Source organism: Brachyistius frenatus, unplaced genomic scaffold (assembly GCF_029030835.1).
Source record: "Brachyistius frenatus isolate BFR_SWC_R1_liver_20210118 unplaced genomic scaffold, ASM2903083v1 Contig_124, whole genome shotgun sequence".
NCBI lineage: Eukaryota > Metazoa > Chordata > Actinopteri > Embiotocidae > Brachyistius > Brachyistius frenatus.
In genome coordinates, this window is record NW_027210723.1 from 604,791 (window position 1) to 621,874 (window position 17,084).

Below are 17,084 nucleotides of genomic sequence, written 5' to 3' on the forward strand. Positions count from 1 at the left end.
TATTCATTCAGTTTATCTTTATATGGACTTTTTCTATTGTTTACTCCATCTGGTCAGATGGATTTTGTTGTACGGGAACTTAATGTACGTAAAGATGAGCCAGAATAAAAAAAAGAAAAAACAATCAGTGTCGACCCGGGACACCTTATCATAGGTTATAGGTGGACTTGAGCTTAACCAAAAAGTTAAATCTCCTTCTCGAATTGTTTAATATGAAGGCTTTTCGGATGACTGAAAACATGAAATCATTGAAGATTTAACAGGAAAAAAACAAAATGCTGAAAAAAATAACTGTTACAAATTATTTTGTGTACAAGAATGAGATTTTCTTCCAGTTTTTTATCTCTTAAATTATTTGTTGACTTCCTAAAAATGTATCGCTCAGTAATCCTGAACCCCTTGGATTGGAAATACTGTTTAAGAAAGATGATGTCTGGAGCATTAAAGCTCCTGTGATGGCTCAGGGCAGTCCGCAACTTTACTAGCTGGTTTACTTTGTTATCACCCAACTGTGTCTGTGTCTGTATGAAGGTATAGAAAGTTATTCTCATCTTTTGCAAAAAAAAAAATGAAAAGACACTTCTAATCATCCACTCACCTTCAGCCATCCTGTTTTCTTGGACCTTCCAAACGTGACAGTGTGGATGCTGATCTGGTGGTTGAGTCGATCACTAACTATGGCTGCTATCCCTGATCCGAGGTTGAATTTGTGTAAAACTCTCCCACTTCGAAGTCCCAAAACGAGGAAGTCATCACCATCACTGCCTACAAAATATCCAGAAAGTTAGCCATTAGTACAGAAGACTCAGGAGATATAATAATAAAGCAGTTAAACACCCTGAAACACAAACTCAAACAAAAAGTGTTCTGCTTTCAGTACTACATCTATAACAAACAATTGGAATAAATGATACATTGGTTTGCCTAATGTTGAATTTTAGATTACAATGTGTTTTTATGTAACGTTATACTTTGCCTTTCTGCATGTTTAATTCCATTTAACTTGATCACAGCAATTGAATTATTAAGAAGGCTACATTTCTTGATGGTGCAGATCAAAGGTGCCACTTCATTAAAGCAATTAACATATGAATTGTTCATATTCATCTATTCTTATTTTGTGCCTGTGAACCATTCTTACAGAACTGCTCACTCCTCTGACAAGTGTTTCATTATTCATATTGCTCTTGTTTTGTTTTGCCTGCACCTTGATGAAATGTTCTCTAAAGAGAAAGTGCAGAAGATCCACGAGATCTTGTGGTTTTTCTTTTCATTTCTATTTCTTCTTTTTTTGATCAAATATGCTGGTGACAACGGCACAGCAGTTACCTGCGACCAAATCTGGCCCCCACAGAGAGGAGATCCTAACTTAATGTGACGGCTGCTGACAGTGCACACCTCCACCTCAAAGTCTGTTTAATACAATTAACTTTAATACTTTCAAGAACCTCGGCGCATGTGTTTGTTTTAGGAGAGTAACATGCTCCTTTTGAAAGCCAGGAACATGAATAATTTAGCTGGAAATCAACTAAAAGTTCAACTGTGGAAAAACTCATTATTAATGTCTCACAATCTGCAGAGAAAGAAACTCCTTGGGGAACTGTCTTGATAAGAGTATCTCAGAGGAGAGTGGAAATCTATTAGATAACACATTACCATCCCCAACATTTAGTTTCTTTTGAACTCCTGATTTGATTAAGTTTGACAACTAAAATCCAACAAAGGGGACATCTCACTAGAATTGTAAATTTCCATGTGGATGTCAGGATTGAGCTCACCATGTCCTTTATGTCCAGCAAACAGCATGAGGTTGTCTTTGACAGCAGATGAATTGTTTGCGAGTGTGAACTTCAACTTGAACTCATAAAAGTAACTGAGGCTCGGGATGGAGGAGTAGGCTACAAAGGAGGTGTAACCAAACTCATCGCTTCCACTGAACCTGGCACGAGTTATATTGATGGCTGTAAAAAAAACAAAAAAATAACAACATTTACAACATATTTAAATGATCATATTCATATGTCTGTTAAGTGGTCTTAGTTAAAGTGAGAGGTGTGATTCATCAGCTCCCTCACAGGATACCAAAAGATGGCACTATTGCCCCACATTACAGAACAAGGGTCGGTGAAATATTTTCTCTTCTGATGCTATTAGATGATGACCTGTTTTCAAATACTACCACCTCTTCAGTCCTATTTTATTTTCATTAGTAGCTGTTTAGGAAGGATTCTGGCAGGCAAGCTGCACTTCATACCCAATGCTCACAATGGTAGCGCAATAATCCCAATGATATTCAATTACGATCTCAAGTTTACTTATTCAGAACACATGGTTGACTCAATAATGCTCTCTCTTGTATTCCATCTCAGCGTACCCATCTACTTGATTTCACACAGGGGACTCGATGGAAATTTGCCCACGCTCATTGAAAATTACACGCAGCTATATTTTGTTTGTTTTTCTTTATAGTAGTGAGGATTCAAACACAAAACCGCTCTTTGTCACGGGAAACATCTTGCATATTCCTCTGCAGCCACAGGCGATGGCTAGGAGGGGTTCAGAACACCCCTGTGTGACTGCCCTCAGCTCTGTTTGGCTGATAAATTATTAATAAAGCTGCAAATGCTTCTGCTATCATCTCGAGCCTGCTAGAGCTGTATTTGCCTACTGCTTCATTGAATAGCCACATTGATAAACAGCTGCAGCTTTTTGATTTGATCTTATACATGATGACTTTTTAGCTCTGTAATAACAGCAAAGTTCTTTGACCTCATTCAGACCACATACACAACATCAACAACCTTGTGTCTACTGTGAAAGCAATGAAGTATCAGACCTTTTGTAGACTGAAATATTCAAATTACTTAAAACCTGTTAACATAATCTAATCAGGATTTTATTGAAACTGATTAATTCATAAAACTTACTTTAAGTGCCTTTTAAAATCTAATATTTATATATGTAGAAATAAACATATAATCCATTTGATTTATCTATTTAAACCAGAAACAGCTTTGCTTTAATTCCTGAGTTATATTGTTCAACATGTCACAGAAGTGTTGAAAAAGTCTTTACTTCTAAGGTCACAGTTTATAACGTTGCTAAATTAAGTTTTATTAAACTGTCAAGTTTTGTGACACTATTTTTGTAGATGGGAAGATTATAGAGAAAAGGGACTAAAACAGAACCGGACAACTTCACAAAATTAGAACAACAGTTGCATTTAATTTGATTTTGCATATGCTGTTGATTTTGCGTCCACCCCACGTAATTATTCAAGTAAAACTCCCCGTCTAAGTGCTGGTGAATGTAACGAGTCGTTACTGAGCAGATTATTAACAAAGAGGCTTATGGATTGCCTCCATGAAATGCATCCATCTATGGATTATAGCACCACACTCTGTCTAATAACATTACAGAGCATTTCCACTTTGCTGTGTATTTGTGTAATGTGGTGCAAACTGACAAGAGCATCTGGAGAAAAACAGAGTGACATACAGCACCGGGTTGTGAAATGAATTCTGACATAAAACTGCATGTATATACTGTGTGCATCTTGGCAATTAAAGAGAAGCTGGGAAAACAACACTTCTCCTCAGTTAAATACAGATACTGTGTAAAGTATACTCATAGATATTTTCAATCTCAGAACTATGAAACGTTTATAAAAGCTTCACCGAATCAATACTAAGCTAAAGCACTAACGGCCAAAACAATGCTGCTCAATGTTTAAGCACAAACACTGAAGCCCTTGAAAACCGATTGTATAAAATGCACAAATGAAGGCACCCCTGAGTAAATTACAGATTTTGTTGAGCTTTTTTTTTTTAAAAAAAGAAAGAAGTAAAGCACTGTAACCCCTGCTGAAAACAGACATTAAAATATTGTCCATCTTCAAATGTGAATGTACGTTTTTTTTTGTTTGTTTGTTTGTTTGTTTTTGAATGTAAATAGTTAAGCATTATTTAGGGTGTGTGCGAAAGTCTGGGGCACTCTTCTATTTGTAAAGTCTCAGAACTTCCTTCTTGTTAGACATTAATGGACTCATTTGGACTTCTAAGGCACAAATTCATAATTGTCAGCTGATAACAACGCCTGTGCTGATACATGCTCTGACACTTCAAACCTTGTGGTAACACTCAACAACCATGCTCTAAGCCACTGACTGAGAATCTGAAAATGAAGCTAATTGATGCCTCGGAAGTCACGGAAGGCTATAAAAAGATATCAAAGCGCTTCTGGCTTGCAATTTCCACTGTCTGAAATGTCATTAAGAAATGGCAGTTAAAGGAAACTTTAGAAGTCAAGACAAGATCTGCAAAACTTTAAGATAAAACTGCACATCTGCAGGGTAGAAAGATAAAGCCAAAAATCCTCATATGAATGCAGTAAATCTGTGGAAAGGTTTAGCAGATGCTGTGCAGTGTTGATGCACGAGCAGGGTCTACATGAACGAGTCATCGGAAAGAAACCTTCACAGCAACATCAACGCAAAAGTCAGGGTCTAATGTACGCAAAGCAACATCTGGATAAGACAGAGTGGTATTGGAAACAAGTTCTGTGAAAAGATGAAGTTAAAAATGAACTCTGGTTAAAATCACCAAAGATATGTTTGAAGAAAAGGGAGCAGCATCAGATGAAAAAAACAACACCTTGCCTACTGTTAAGCAGGATGTAAATATCATGCTGATATAAATATTCTGCTTTGGGCTTGTGTGGCAGCCACTGGCAAACAGTGCACGGATAGAGGGAAGAAAGGATTCCACTAAATATCAGCCAGTTCTGATGAAAGTGAAACTGAAAAGACGCTTGCTTCTACAACAGGACAACGATCGACAACAAAGCAGCCCTCCAAATCCACCATGAACTCAAGCTGAAAATCTTTGAATGGCCATCACAGTCTCCTGACTTGCACATCAGTGAAAATCGGTGGGTAGATTTTTAAACATACTGTGCGTGGAAAAACAGCATAAAAATATCTCAGAACCTGATGAGCTGCAAGAAAGAGTTTCCTCCATCAACAAAAGAAAGATTGCTAGCTGGTTAAAAGTAACAGAGCATTAACATTTGATGAAAGTCTCGTTTATTTACTGTCTGTATGTAATTTGACCAGGGATGCACAAACTTTGTAAATACGACTGCAAATTATAATGCACTAAAAATAGACTGCATTATGTAACTGCATGTCTACAATTGGTTGTTTTCATTGCGTGACGATGTCAAACCAGTGTCAGGTTTATTTTTCTTGATACGTTTTTCTTGCTTTGTGCTTTCAGACCTATCACACATCCTCCCCTGACTGGACACATTTGAAATTAAAATGACAGTCACAACCACTGGCTTGAGGATTTCAAAACTACACTCATATTTAAGACAGACACTATGGCTACATGAAAGAAAGTCTGGAAGAAGTTGTGCTATACCAAGAGTATATTGTATGTATATTTCAAATGCAGTATATTGTTTTTTCCTCGATTCATTTCTTTTTTCTTTAGCAGGAGGTATGGCCAACTTGTGTGCAAAGGTAGGTTATTAATATTTCTGAGTGAAGACATCTTAAATATTCATTAATGTTTCATGAGCTCAACTCTCGAGGCATTCCAGCATCTCTTCCCAGTCTTCCCTTTCCTGCATTTCCTGCTTGTTCACAGACCACCTTATCTATTAAAGTGCACATTGGAACCAAGAACTGAAAATATTACATTTTAAAAAAAAAATCATATTGCTCTTTCATCTGCCCTGGTAGACAAACAACTTAAGCTTTTTCTTAAACAGAGAAAAAAAAATACAACCAGGCTACTATGCTATTACTGTTAGTGTTTTGCTTATGGCACCACAAGAAAAGTGCAACAAGTACCAAGTACAAAAAAAAAAAGCCCCAGGAGGCAGGGGACCTCAGGAGTGATCAGTTTTAACTCTGATCTTATCTGATGTTATCAGGATTAAAATTCAAATGTCAGCCATGTACTTAGTGTGAAACTGGAAGGTTAGATTTCTCTGTTTGGCATGTGGGTGCTGAGATTCTGACAGGGGCTGTGGCATGGCTGAGCCACTTATATGCCAAGCACCCTGCTGCTGCTACAGTCAGTTTAGTCAAGCAAAACCTTTTGTTTCTGAGGACCCAGACCTGTGAAGCCCTGTTCTTTATGGCATTACTGCTTGGAAACTAAGCACATAAAACTTCACATGAAACATTACAGTATAAAAAGTTATTATTTGTTATCATTTCTAGGTAATTCTGCAGCAATATAGTAATAGAACGTGCCAAACTTTGGTGTGAACAAATAAGACTACTTTACACGTTAGCTCTCGGTGCCTGCAGGTAATGTTGCGCTTTGAGCTACGGACATGCAAACAGTGAAAATGGTATTATTGCAATGTTCAGCAGGTACCATATTCACCATCTTACTTTAGCATGTGAGCATGCTAGCATTTAAAAAATAGTACTAAGCACAAATTACCTTGTATAGTCAGAATTATTATTGGGCAAGTATAAATTTTGATCCGGAGATTGTGGAACACTCATCCAATATACTGAAATCAGGTGCTGGAATGATGCTGAGGAGTGAGCGTAGGTAAATGAAACATACCTAAAGCTCCCAATGCAATTCATTTATTAACAATACTGATAAAGAGCAATGTTCTCCAAAAGTTACTTATGTTGTGGTGTTAATAATTAAACTGCATCGGGAGCTTTGAGTTTGCCTAATTTACTTTCCAATCATTAATTAAATGACCTAGGCTTGCATTACTAAATTGTCCTGAACTTTTTGTGTGTAAATGACGCAGTGTCATACTCCGAGTTCTTGCACAGCTGGCTAGATTAATAAACTAGATGAGTAGATAAAAAGGCCTTTGAATTGTTACTCCCTTATGTGTAATTTAAGTGCAATTAATTTGTTCTTAACCTGAGTTGCCTTTTATATTTTATGGCTGAGATTAGCTGCTGCGTCATGACACGGGCCAACTACCTGATTCACATCAAATTTAATAGAAAAGAGTCCGTTTAATCTTTATATGATTAACTGAATTGGAAGGTTGCATTAAAGGCTGTTTTAATTAATTATGTAAGTGAGATTAAATACGTAGGACATCCACAAACCTGTCTGTGGGATTTTGGATAGGTCTGTTCATGTGTCCCACAAAAATAGCCCTCGGTAGTCTGCATTGCAATTAGACCTGGTTTCAACTGACGGAAACGCCAGCGTGAATTCCCCTTAAGATTGCCACCATAATTGCACTGCACGAGCACGTCTTTAACGGCACACCCCTTTTGTGCCATTCCACCCTTCTTGGTGCAGGCGAGTACATTTTCAGCCATGAAAATAACAACTTTGCAAGTGCGAAGAAAATTGCTGGTACCAATTGCAAATACGTTTGAATCCGACCAGCTTTACACCGCTTTGAAAATAATGCCCTAAGTCTTTTTGTTTCTACTGTAAACAATAGAAGAAATCATTAATACTATTAACAGTTCTGGTAACACCTCGCTAAGGTACAGCCAAAGCCTGGCATGTTAAGAAAAAAAAATTCTGATTCACACTGCTGAAATTATAGATCTTATAAACTTTTCTTACAAACTATTTTGGAATATTCAGCGAAGCAGCCACAAGTTTTGCTTTGATTATTTGACTCCGTTGCTGGAGGAATAGATTTCTGCCTTTTTCAGCAGAATTTAGTTTCATTAATCCCTTTATTTAAACACAGAATCTGATTTTACCAGCTGCTCAAGGCTCTCATTCACTAACTGTTTTCAGATCAGTCTCTTATTAAAGCTGTTAAATCTGCACTGGATTGTTCTGTGTGAAGATGTTTTGTGCAACACTCACGTTGGTCGCACAGTAGACCCTGTCTTCCGTAGGGGCAGAGACAAACAGCCTCCAATGGTGACTTTGGGATGCACGTGGCTCCATGACTGCAGGGGTTGCGCTCGCAGGCGGAGAGTTGGCACAGCCGGCCTGTGTATAGTTGGGGGCATTCGCAGAACCAGTCCTCGGCACCACTACATGTGTAGAGACATCACGAAGCCAACGGTGAAAATGGACAAATAAACGTAATGCTTGCACAGCTGCTTACAGAACACACAAGGAGAGGAGTGAGGCTAAAACAGCTGCCTGATTTGAAAAGATGTTCAGAGTAAATATAATGTGTCCGGCCTGACGGAATACTTTTGATGTATGAGATTTGCTGAGACACAATGTGAGTGACTGTACAGATAGTGGTGGAGAAAACTATGAATCCTGTTGTAGATTTATTCATCTTAGAAGCTACAGCTGAGGCAGACGTTACTTCAAAAATCTTTTGGTGAAGGCAAACGCACTGAAAAACAACAGCAGAAAGCAGATGATTAGTAGCATGTCAGAAAACGTATAACCGGAATTTGTACAAGATTTTGTATGTCTTATTTCCTCGATTCCTATGCGTGTGCATCCTCCCTTGGCAAGAAGAGGAGGGTGATCTAGCATGCAAAGTGATATCCAGACAGGGACTTTATGAAATGCTCTAAGATGTGCACAACTCTGAAAGGTAAAATATCAGCTAGAGGAAGCATTGGTGGGGTTTCATATCTATAAATTAATAATGCGTTTTGAGCAGCAGCACTGAAGGATCTATTTTGCTCCTTGAGAAAATGGCTTTTGGAAATGAAATATTTACATTCTGTCATCAAAGTTGAACATTGTTAAATATGACATTGAGATACAAAAGAATGCTGTATGATGCAAAAATTTCTAGTGCATGATTTTGTACTTGCTGCTCAACTTCAAGACTTTTTAAGGCAGATATGATATACAGCTGCAGACTGCCGCTGCCAAGTGACCATTATTTTTAAAATAGCAGTCAAAGATGGAAAATGTCATACACTGAACAGAAGAGGCTTTGTTCTTTTTAAAGTCTTTGTCAAACTGCAAGAGGAAGAATCAAATATTTAATGGCACTGCACCTCCTGGTGTAGCCGTGTTGATTTGGTGCTGTGAGTGATGCTAATTTGTCTCTTGCAATAGCACTTGTTCGTGTTAAAATCTTGGTGACACCCAAAGACTGGGTTTTTCTCCAGAAGTGTCAGTTTCTCCCCACAGTCAAAAAACATACAGGTTCTTTGAAGTGTAGATCCTGAATTACTCAGAGGGAGTTTACACTCACTGGCCACTTTATTAAGTGCGCCAACCAGCACCAGGTTGGACCCCCTTTTGCCTTCAGAACTGCCTTCATTCTTCGTTGCATAGATTTAATGAGGCGCTAGAAACATTCCTCAGAGATTTTGATCTATATTGACATGATAGCATCACATTGTTGCTGCAGATTTGGAGGCAGCACTGTCATAATGCGGATCTCCATTTCTCCCACATCCCAATGATGCGCTATTGGATTGAGATCTGCTGGCTGTGGAGGCCGTTTGAATACAGTGAACTCATTGTGATTTTTAAGTAACCAGATGATATCCGCTTTGTGACATGGCAGGTTATCCTGCTGTGGTCATCAAGGGATGGACATGGTCACCAACAATACCCAGGTAGGCTGCATTCAAATGATGCTCAACCCTGCCGTTGGCCATCTGCCTGAAGGTTTGATGTGCTGTGAGATGCTCTTCTGCAGACCTTACATGTAACGAAGGGTTACTTGAGTTACTTTTGCCTCTGTCAGCTTGAACCAGTCTGGGCATTCTTCTCTGGCCTCTGCTTATTAATAAGGCTTTTCTTTTTACCAAGAACACCACTGCTCACTGGATGGTTTTAAAATTTCAGCCAAATCTCTCCAAACCCGAGACACCTTTCCTCCCCATTCTGATTCTTAGTTTCAACTTCAGCAGATCTTTTTGACCATGATGTCCATACGTGCCTAATTGTGTTGCGTTTCGGACAATTTTTGACTAATGAAATATTTGCTTTAATGAGCAGTTGACTGAATGTACCTAATGAAGTGGCAAGTAAGTGTAGGTGTAAATATGTTTGTCTGTCTTTGTGTTCTTCTGGGATAGACTAGGATTCAGCACTCCACAGCTCTGAACAGGAAAAGAGAGTATAGAAAATAGCTAGTAGGACAGGTAAACAAATTAAATTCAATCCTCTCGTTGATGTAAACGCTTAAAGTTATGACATCCCCACATGTATTTCCTGCCAAAATAAATCCTAAACTTCCATTTATGTGGAGTTTTGTGGCTTAGTTGAGGATGTATTTATCTAGTTACATATTTGTATATAAAAGAATATTGACCACAAAACAATTCACTACCCTCTCTGAGTAAACAATAATTCTCTTGCACTGAAAGCAGCTCACAATTAAACGGAAAGGGAAAAATCAGTTGTGTGAAGACATCCTTTTGCCTTTTTTTTTAGAGAAAATGTTGCTCCTTAAAAGCATTAAAGAAACAATAAAGCAAAGAGTTAACCTGTTTAAGGGAATATAAACCATTAAAATGAATTATTGAATGACTTGTGTATAAGCAGTAAAAACAGGCAGCAGATATTTTTGCCTCCACAAAGGTAAAGAGTAGACAGAGCAGGGGAAAGAACATGGTCGAAAACACTTGAGTTTCAATTGGCTTAATCGCAAACATGACGTGTGGGGTGACAAAAGGTTATTTTAATTTGCCCGAGGCAATCACTTTGATTACCAAATTGTAGAAATGTTTGCATGCTAATTTGAAAATGTTAATTATATCTGACGCCATTCAAAACAGCGCCGCTATGGCACATAGCACATAAATTATTAAAGAAGACATACATTTTTAATATAATAAATACCAGATAAAATGATGAATAATTGACCGGTTATCTTATGATATCCCTGTCAACTAGAACAATAAGCTGTGCAGCCACATGTATTTCTCAAATTTCATTCCTTGTAAGTTATTTACAGACCACTTCTTTTCAAGTGCTTGTTGGTATGCAAATACACTTCTTCAGTAATGTACTGATGAAGCTTAACTGCCATGAAGTCTTCAGTTCTCTGGATGAAAGCATTTAGCCCACTTCAGCCTTTGTTAAAATAGAAAGGACCACTGGGTTTAGCAGATATTATTTATAGAGACGAACTGCTTTGGTACTGAAATGCCATTTGCTTTCCAGCATTATAAAGAGCCAATTGGACACTTTATACTACAGACACTATGATTCTTTGTGGGTGGGAGGGAAAATAATTTAAAAGGCGACTTGTCCCTCACTCAATTATTTATAATTTGAATTTTATTATGAGCAAAGGGTTGAAGAGAAATTTAAACATGGCATTCACCTGACGTACTCAGACTCATGTTTGAGCAGATGACTGTTCAACATTTCTCTGACCTCTTCCAGGCACCCTTGCAAACATTTCCTTGGCGGTGAAGAAGGGTGATGTCTGTTAAGTCTCCATCACAGAGTCTTTTGAAATATACTGCCATAGAAACGCATACAAAGAGGATTCTTTGAAATAAAATCCTTATAGGGAGGGGGTATAAAGCGTGAGGGAACTTTTCTCTTGGGATCAGTCAATATTTCTCCGGTCCAACCTAGAACACAGTGCACTCAGCAGAAAGCTGTGCTTTTCTTTGATACTTTTTAAAGTATATCGGCATGTTTTAAACTCCATGCTTTTTAAATATGCCAGTGTATTTAGTCAAGTTTCATTATATATTTCTAAACTCCTGACACAGGATCTGAAAATAAAAAATATTTCGTATAACTCAGAATATTGTCCTTTAATAAACTGAATGCACTTCCTCCATTTCTCAGAAATAAAGTTGTGTTACATATATCAAGATTTCTTGACATATCTGTATTTCTGATGAGCAAATAACTCTTTAACCAGCAGCTACTTGTTCGACGTTCAATAAAACTCAGATACAGGACATAAAGGAGTAAGGACCGTGTGCCAGACAATGTGCTCTCCACTGCAGATGTTTCAACTGAGACTGTCTTTGTATTTCGACAAACACCACACTCTTAACTGAACAGGTGACAAATCGACTACAGACCCACATTTCAAATGACAGGTGAGTGACTCTTAAAAGTCCCACCAACCTCTAACTTGTTACGCTGACAAACAGCCGATCAATTAACAATAAGACAAGAAGCTTATATTTTAACATGTGCATCAGAGATGCTGTGACTCAAACAAACTGTGTGTTGTAGACCCGTGAGTGAAAAACTGGGGAACACATGTTTTCAGAAAAAGCCACCTGCATAGGATGGCTTCATGAACATCTGCCTGCACACACATGACACATTTACTTAATCAGCTCTAGTCTTTGATTGGTTCCATCAAGTCTAATTACTCTTGTGTTTTGTTTTCTCACCATCACAGAATAATTTTTTTGTGCCTCATCTCTGATTTGGATGCTTATATTGCAGTAAAAAAAAAAAAAAAAAGAAGACTTGCACTGTACTGATTACAAAAAATTACCAAGTCTTTTACATTTTATAATGTTTACAAGGTGCAGTTTTGTCTACTAATTCATTTTAAGATATCATTACAAACTAACATACAGTTAAACAAAATTCCAAAATCAAACCCTCTTCAGTATACTACCCTTGGGAAATATCTACTTTTCCATGCCAAAATATCTTCCCAACAGTACACCGCGGTATACAATGTATAACATATGTGGTTTCTCAAGCTTTTCGGAAGATGAGCTCCCGACTGTCTCAGGCAAGATGAATTTGAACATAAAATTTAGTTTTAGGTTTAGTTTTGTAGAAGTTTTATCCAAACAAGTTATAAAAATAGACAAATTTAAATAAAAAAAGCCAGACTACCTCATTAATTACCCTAGAAGTACAAACCAACTAAGAAGTAATGGATCACCCTTTTTAGTGCATATATTGCAAGTGGGCATAATCAACCTTTTTTTCTTTTGGCATGATGGGAAAGTTTTCCTGGGATAGCATTAATCCAAGGAGAAAAGAGTCCTAATGAAGCTGTTTTTCCTTGTATCGGTGAAAAATAAGATACACCTGTGTGTAAAACCCACATTTGTGTATCTTATCTATCAGTCACTTCCTCACACTGTCTCCTGTCAAGCTCTCAATGTGATTTTCTCTGACAGTTAGCTTTTTTCAGACTGTCTTTTTGAACTCATCATCCGTAGCAGCCATAATTCCTGTCTGTTTGGCAGATTTTCTCCCTGCTTCATTTCTGCAGTAAATACATTGCCTCCTCCGACGAAGCAACATGTTAGACGAGCCATTAAAACCCCTGCAGGTCAAACTTAGCTAAGGAATAAGTTTGACCGTTGACTATCTCTGAGAGACTCACAATAAACAGACTTCAAAACACGTGGCTAGTCGAGCAAAATTAAGGCTAACACTGCAGCGAAGACCATTACACTGGCACTCTCTCCCTTTAAAAACTAAATACAATACCATGAACATGTAATTATTTTGTCCTAAAATATGACAACTTCTACTTTTTCCAATCCTCCCAAAATATAGTTTTATATTCTTGTCAAAATACACATCAGTGACCTGCATCATGCGTGGCATGTATATTACAATGAACATGGCCATTGCAGATTATTTTAAATCAATCCCACATGTTCTGTCTGGCTGCTGTAAATACTTGTGCCACTGGAGCACCAAATCTGTCCACAGTCAACAACAAATATATTCCTGCTTCAGTAGCATCTGCTAAAACGTCAGTACCGGTAACTTTCTTATCCTTTTACAAAAAACTACAACTTTTTTGTGGCCCATTTTTAAAAGAGAGACTTTCAATCAGAACCACTGGGCTTGGCATGCCACAGGCAAGAGTCAGAAAGTACTGAGAAACTAATTAACACATTCTTGTTTTTGTTCTTAATTAATTAATTCAGTTGATAACAAGAAAGTAATGGCCAACCCAATACTTAAAAAATTCACAGAAATAGACACACCACGATTAAATCTCTTTCCGTTGTATGTCATTGGAGTCAGAGGTCTAAATACAAAAATCTGGCTGTAACTATTAGAAAACTTGCAGACATATGGACTGTTTCTGCAGGTTTCTTTATTGAGTTGTGTGCAACTTGTCCACATTTTAATAATAATGTCATTATTATCAGTTACTTCTAAGTATGTCAAGGTCACACAGAGACTCATTTTTTAGCCAAGCAAATGTATACATGTAAAAATAACTTTTAAATATCATTTGGCTAAAAAAACACCCTCTCACAGTTGTTTTGAATGTGCTTGTCCTCCAAAATTCAAAGACACAAATGCAATAAACTCCGTAATGAGCAAGTTTTCTCAGGAAATATTCTTCAGGGACTGCAACTGCACACAGGATGGTAGCTGTGTTTGTTTCTCATGGTGAATTAAAATAATTGTTTCTCAGGCCTTGAGTTATTTGAAACTAGTATAGCTGGAACTCTGATTAAGATCAAATTGGCTTCAGTTTCTTCGTGAAGAACACCTGCAGCCAGTGAAATGGAGCATTCACCGTTAAGTGGAGGGTTGTGTGCCATGGAAGCTGGACCATCACCGAACGAGTAAGGTGCCTTCTCTACTGCAGCCAATTAGCAAAAAAAAAAAAAAAAGATCTCCACTCTGAGTGTGAATATACTGTATGTCTGTCCCCTACTCAGTAACAGAGGTGGATCTATTTATATCTTTATCTGTGTATCAATCTGTTTTCTTTTACTTCAATGAGATCCCACAAGCTCACGTTCTGATGAAAACACTAAAGCAGCTGTAATCAATATCTTTATATATAATAAATCAAGACGTTTATGAGAAAGGTGTCCCTCCAAGTGACAGACCCACAGAGAATTATTGTCCGAGGCTGCAGTTACCCTACGTTCAGTGCCTTTCAGCTAAATCAGTTTTGGGTTTTATGGCCAACAAATTTAGGGTTTTGGGTCACTCTCAATTCCCTTATCAGCTCTCATCAACTGTACAGCGAGCAAGTTCGCAATTCACCTTAAATAAGTTGTTTGACATTTTGGGAAATATATTCTTATTCGCTTACTTGCCACATGTTAAATGAGATGATTGATAACGCTTTCATGTTTGTAAGGTAAATACAATATGAAGCTACTGTCAGAAGAGTTTAGCAGAAAGACTGGTGGCAAGAGGAGACAGCTAACCTAACTCTGTGCAAAGATAACTAAATTCACATAATAGCATTTTTTAATCTCACTAATTAACATGTATTATCCTAATTCTTAAATCTGTACAAACAGCAACAGGGAAATGCACAGATTCAAAAATGTTGCCCCTAAAAATAAACATCTGTACACTCAATAAAACTGTGAATATACAATACATACTTTGGTACAAGTGCAAAACAAGCTCTTAAAAATGTACATGTTCATACAAAATAGACTAAACAAAACCTGAACCTTGTTGGGTGCAATAGACAGTAGGTCTCAATTCTATGCCCCCCTGCCCTAAACACAGACACCCTGCAGGGTGTTGCCACCTGCTCCCACAATAGATCCATTGCAGTCACCGACAGAGGCACAAAGGGATACTATCAGCCTCGACACCCCAGCAGGACTTTCACAGTCTGGGAGCAGACGCTTCAGGTGCAAGTCACTTAATTTCCAAATGCACCCACCACAACTAATCACAAGTACAACTGTAGCCTACATCTGTGTGTGGATTACATGGTAAGGTTTGTGCAGTCCTATATATTTTCAATCAGGAGATGATGACATGTTGCATCTCATAACAAGCTGTCTTGATTGTATAAATAAAGATATTGATGATAATATAATATATTCTTCTCTTTTAGTCTAGTGTCCTTGTTTGTTAAAGATCAGTACTTATAGCATGTATGTGTATGTAGTATGTATGTGTATGTATCTCTCAGAAACGATTTCAGTTTTAACATCTCCATCTGCTGTATTTAATCTAATGGCAACTGTCTGTGCAACATGCTGCTGAGGTTTATAAATGACATGGATAACAACCTCACAGAGCTGATACTGAGGGCCACAGTCTTCAGGTGCTGATTGCCTGGCTTTTTACACTCATGTCACTGAAATACTTAATATGTATGTATCACCCACCAGCCACAAGCCATTATCCCCTCAGGTTTAATATTGATATTTCTACATGCCTAAATGAACAGACAACCACATGAAAAGGGGACAGCGCTGAAATCACCCCAAGTGAACCCATGATAAAAAAAAAAAAAATCTTTATTCATCCTATTATGTTGTGGTCGTGCAATCCAGGGCAACTGGCACAAAGAGCAGAGCTCTGTGAACTCTTTTGCAAGGGGAGAACTGAAATTGCCTGGCCCACTCTGTCGCACATGACAAGCCAATGTGACCACAATGCCACTGGCTCCTAATTGGTATTCTTAGTGCTATTCATATTCCAATATTCATGGTGCCCTTATTCATTTCCTGTTTAAAAAATGCAACTGTTAATTGATAGTGTCATAATACAATGAAGAACACATTTAGAGCAACGATTTCTGCAATTACCTAAGGTGATAGAGCATCATGTGTAGTTAATGCATACTTAGTTAATCACACCCTACTTACCAGCAGTTTTGCTGGTAAGTGGGGTGTGATGGCAGTCTGATGAGCTAAACTAGATAAAGAAGAAGGAACAGAGCCTCACATATTTAGTCCAGCATGAGAGCCTGCCTTTGTCTTTACTGGGAAGTGAAAATATTGTAAAATTCACAAAAATGGTGTAAATTTTGTCAAGAAAAGCTTAAATGGCTTATACAAATTTACTTGTAACAGGAGTCAGATTGACAGGAGTCAATTTATCAGTTTTCCAAATAAAAAAAAATATTAATGATCTTTAATTATTTACTGCATTTATTGATCAAGAAAGATTTGTGAAAAGAGTCTCTTCTCAAGGGTAGTCCATTATTTAAAATAAGAAAATTCACATTCTTGACATTTAGCTGCTGCTTTTACTTATTCTTTTTAACTAATATTCACAATTATGTTTTCATTGGTGTAAATTCACCTGAAACTAAGAATCGTTTGGGGGAAGGGAGGGGGGGGGGGGGGACAGTTGTACCAGCCAGACCAAGATGCAAATACAGTAGCTATAAACCATCTTAGCACCTTTGATTCCAATATTTTTTTTTACCAATGCTAATTAAAACAGTTGGTGAAATATCTTTAGCCATTTCATCTGAAACATTTAATTGTAATTGTAATC

At 37.6% G+C, this 17,084-nt stretch overlaps 1 protein-coding gene across 1 annotated transcript in view; it reads right to left on the bottom strand.

The window, feature by feature from the left end:
• eys (eyes shut homolog) overlaps nt 1–17,084 on the bottom strand; it is a 138,021-nt gene that overhangs the window by 5,582 nt on the left and 115,355 nt on the right. Inside the window, exons 43-45 of the mRNA XM_069713923.1 lie at nt 7,830–8,002; nt 1,779–1,961; nt 599–765 (exon numbers count right to left, since the gene is read on the bottom strand). Of these exons, the coding sequence (XP_069570024.1) occupies nt 599–765; nt 1,779–1,961; nt 7,830–8,002 (523 nt within the window). The remainder of the gene's footprint in view (nt 1–598; nt 766–1,778; nt 1,962–7,829; nt 8,003–17,084) is intronic.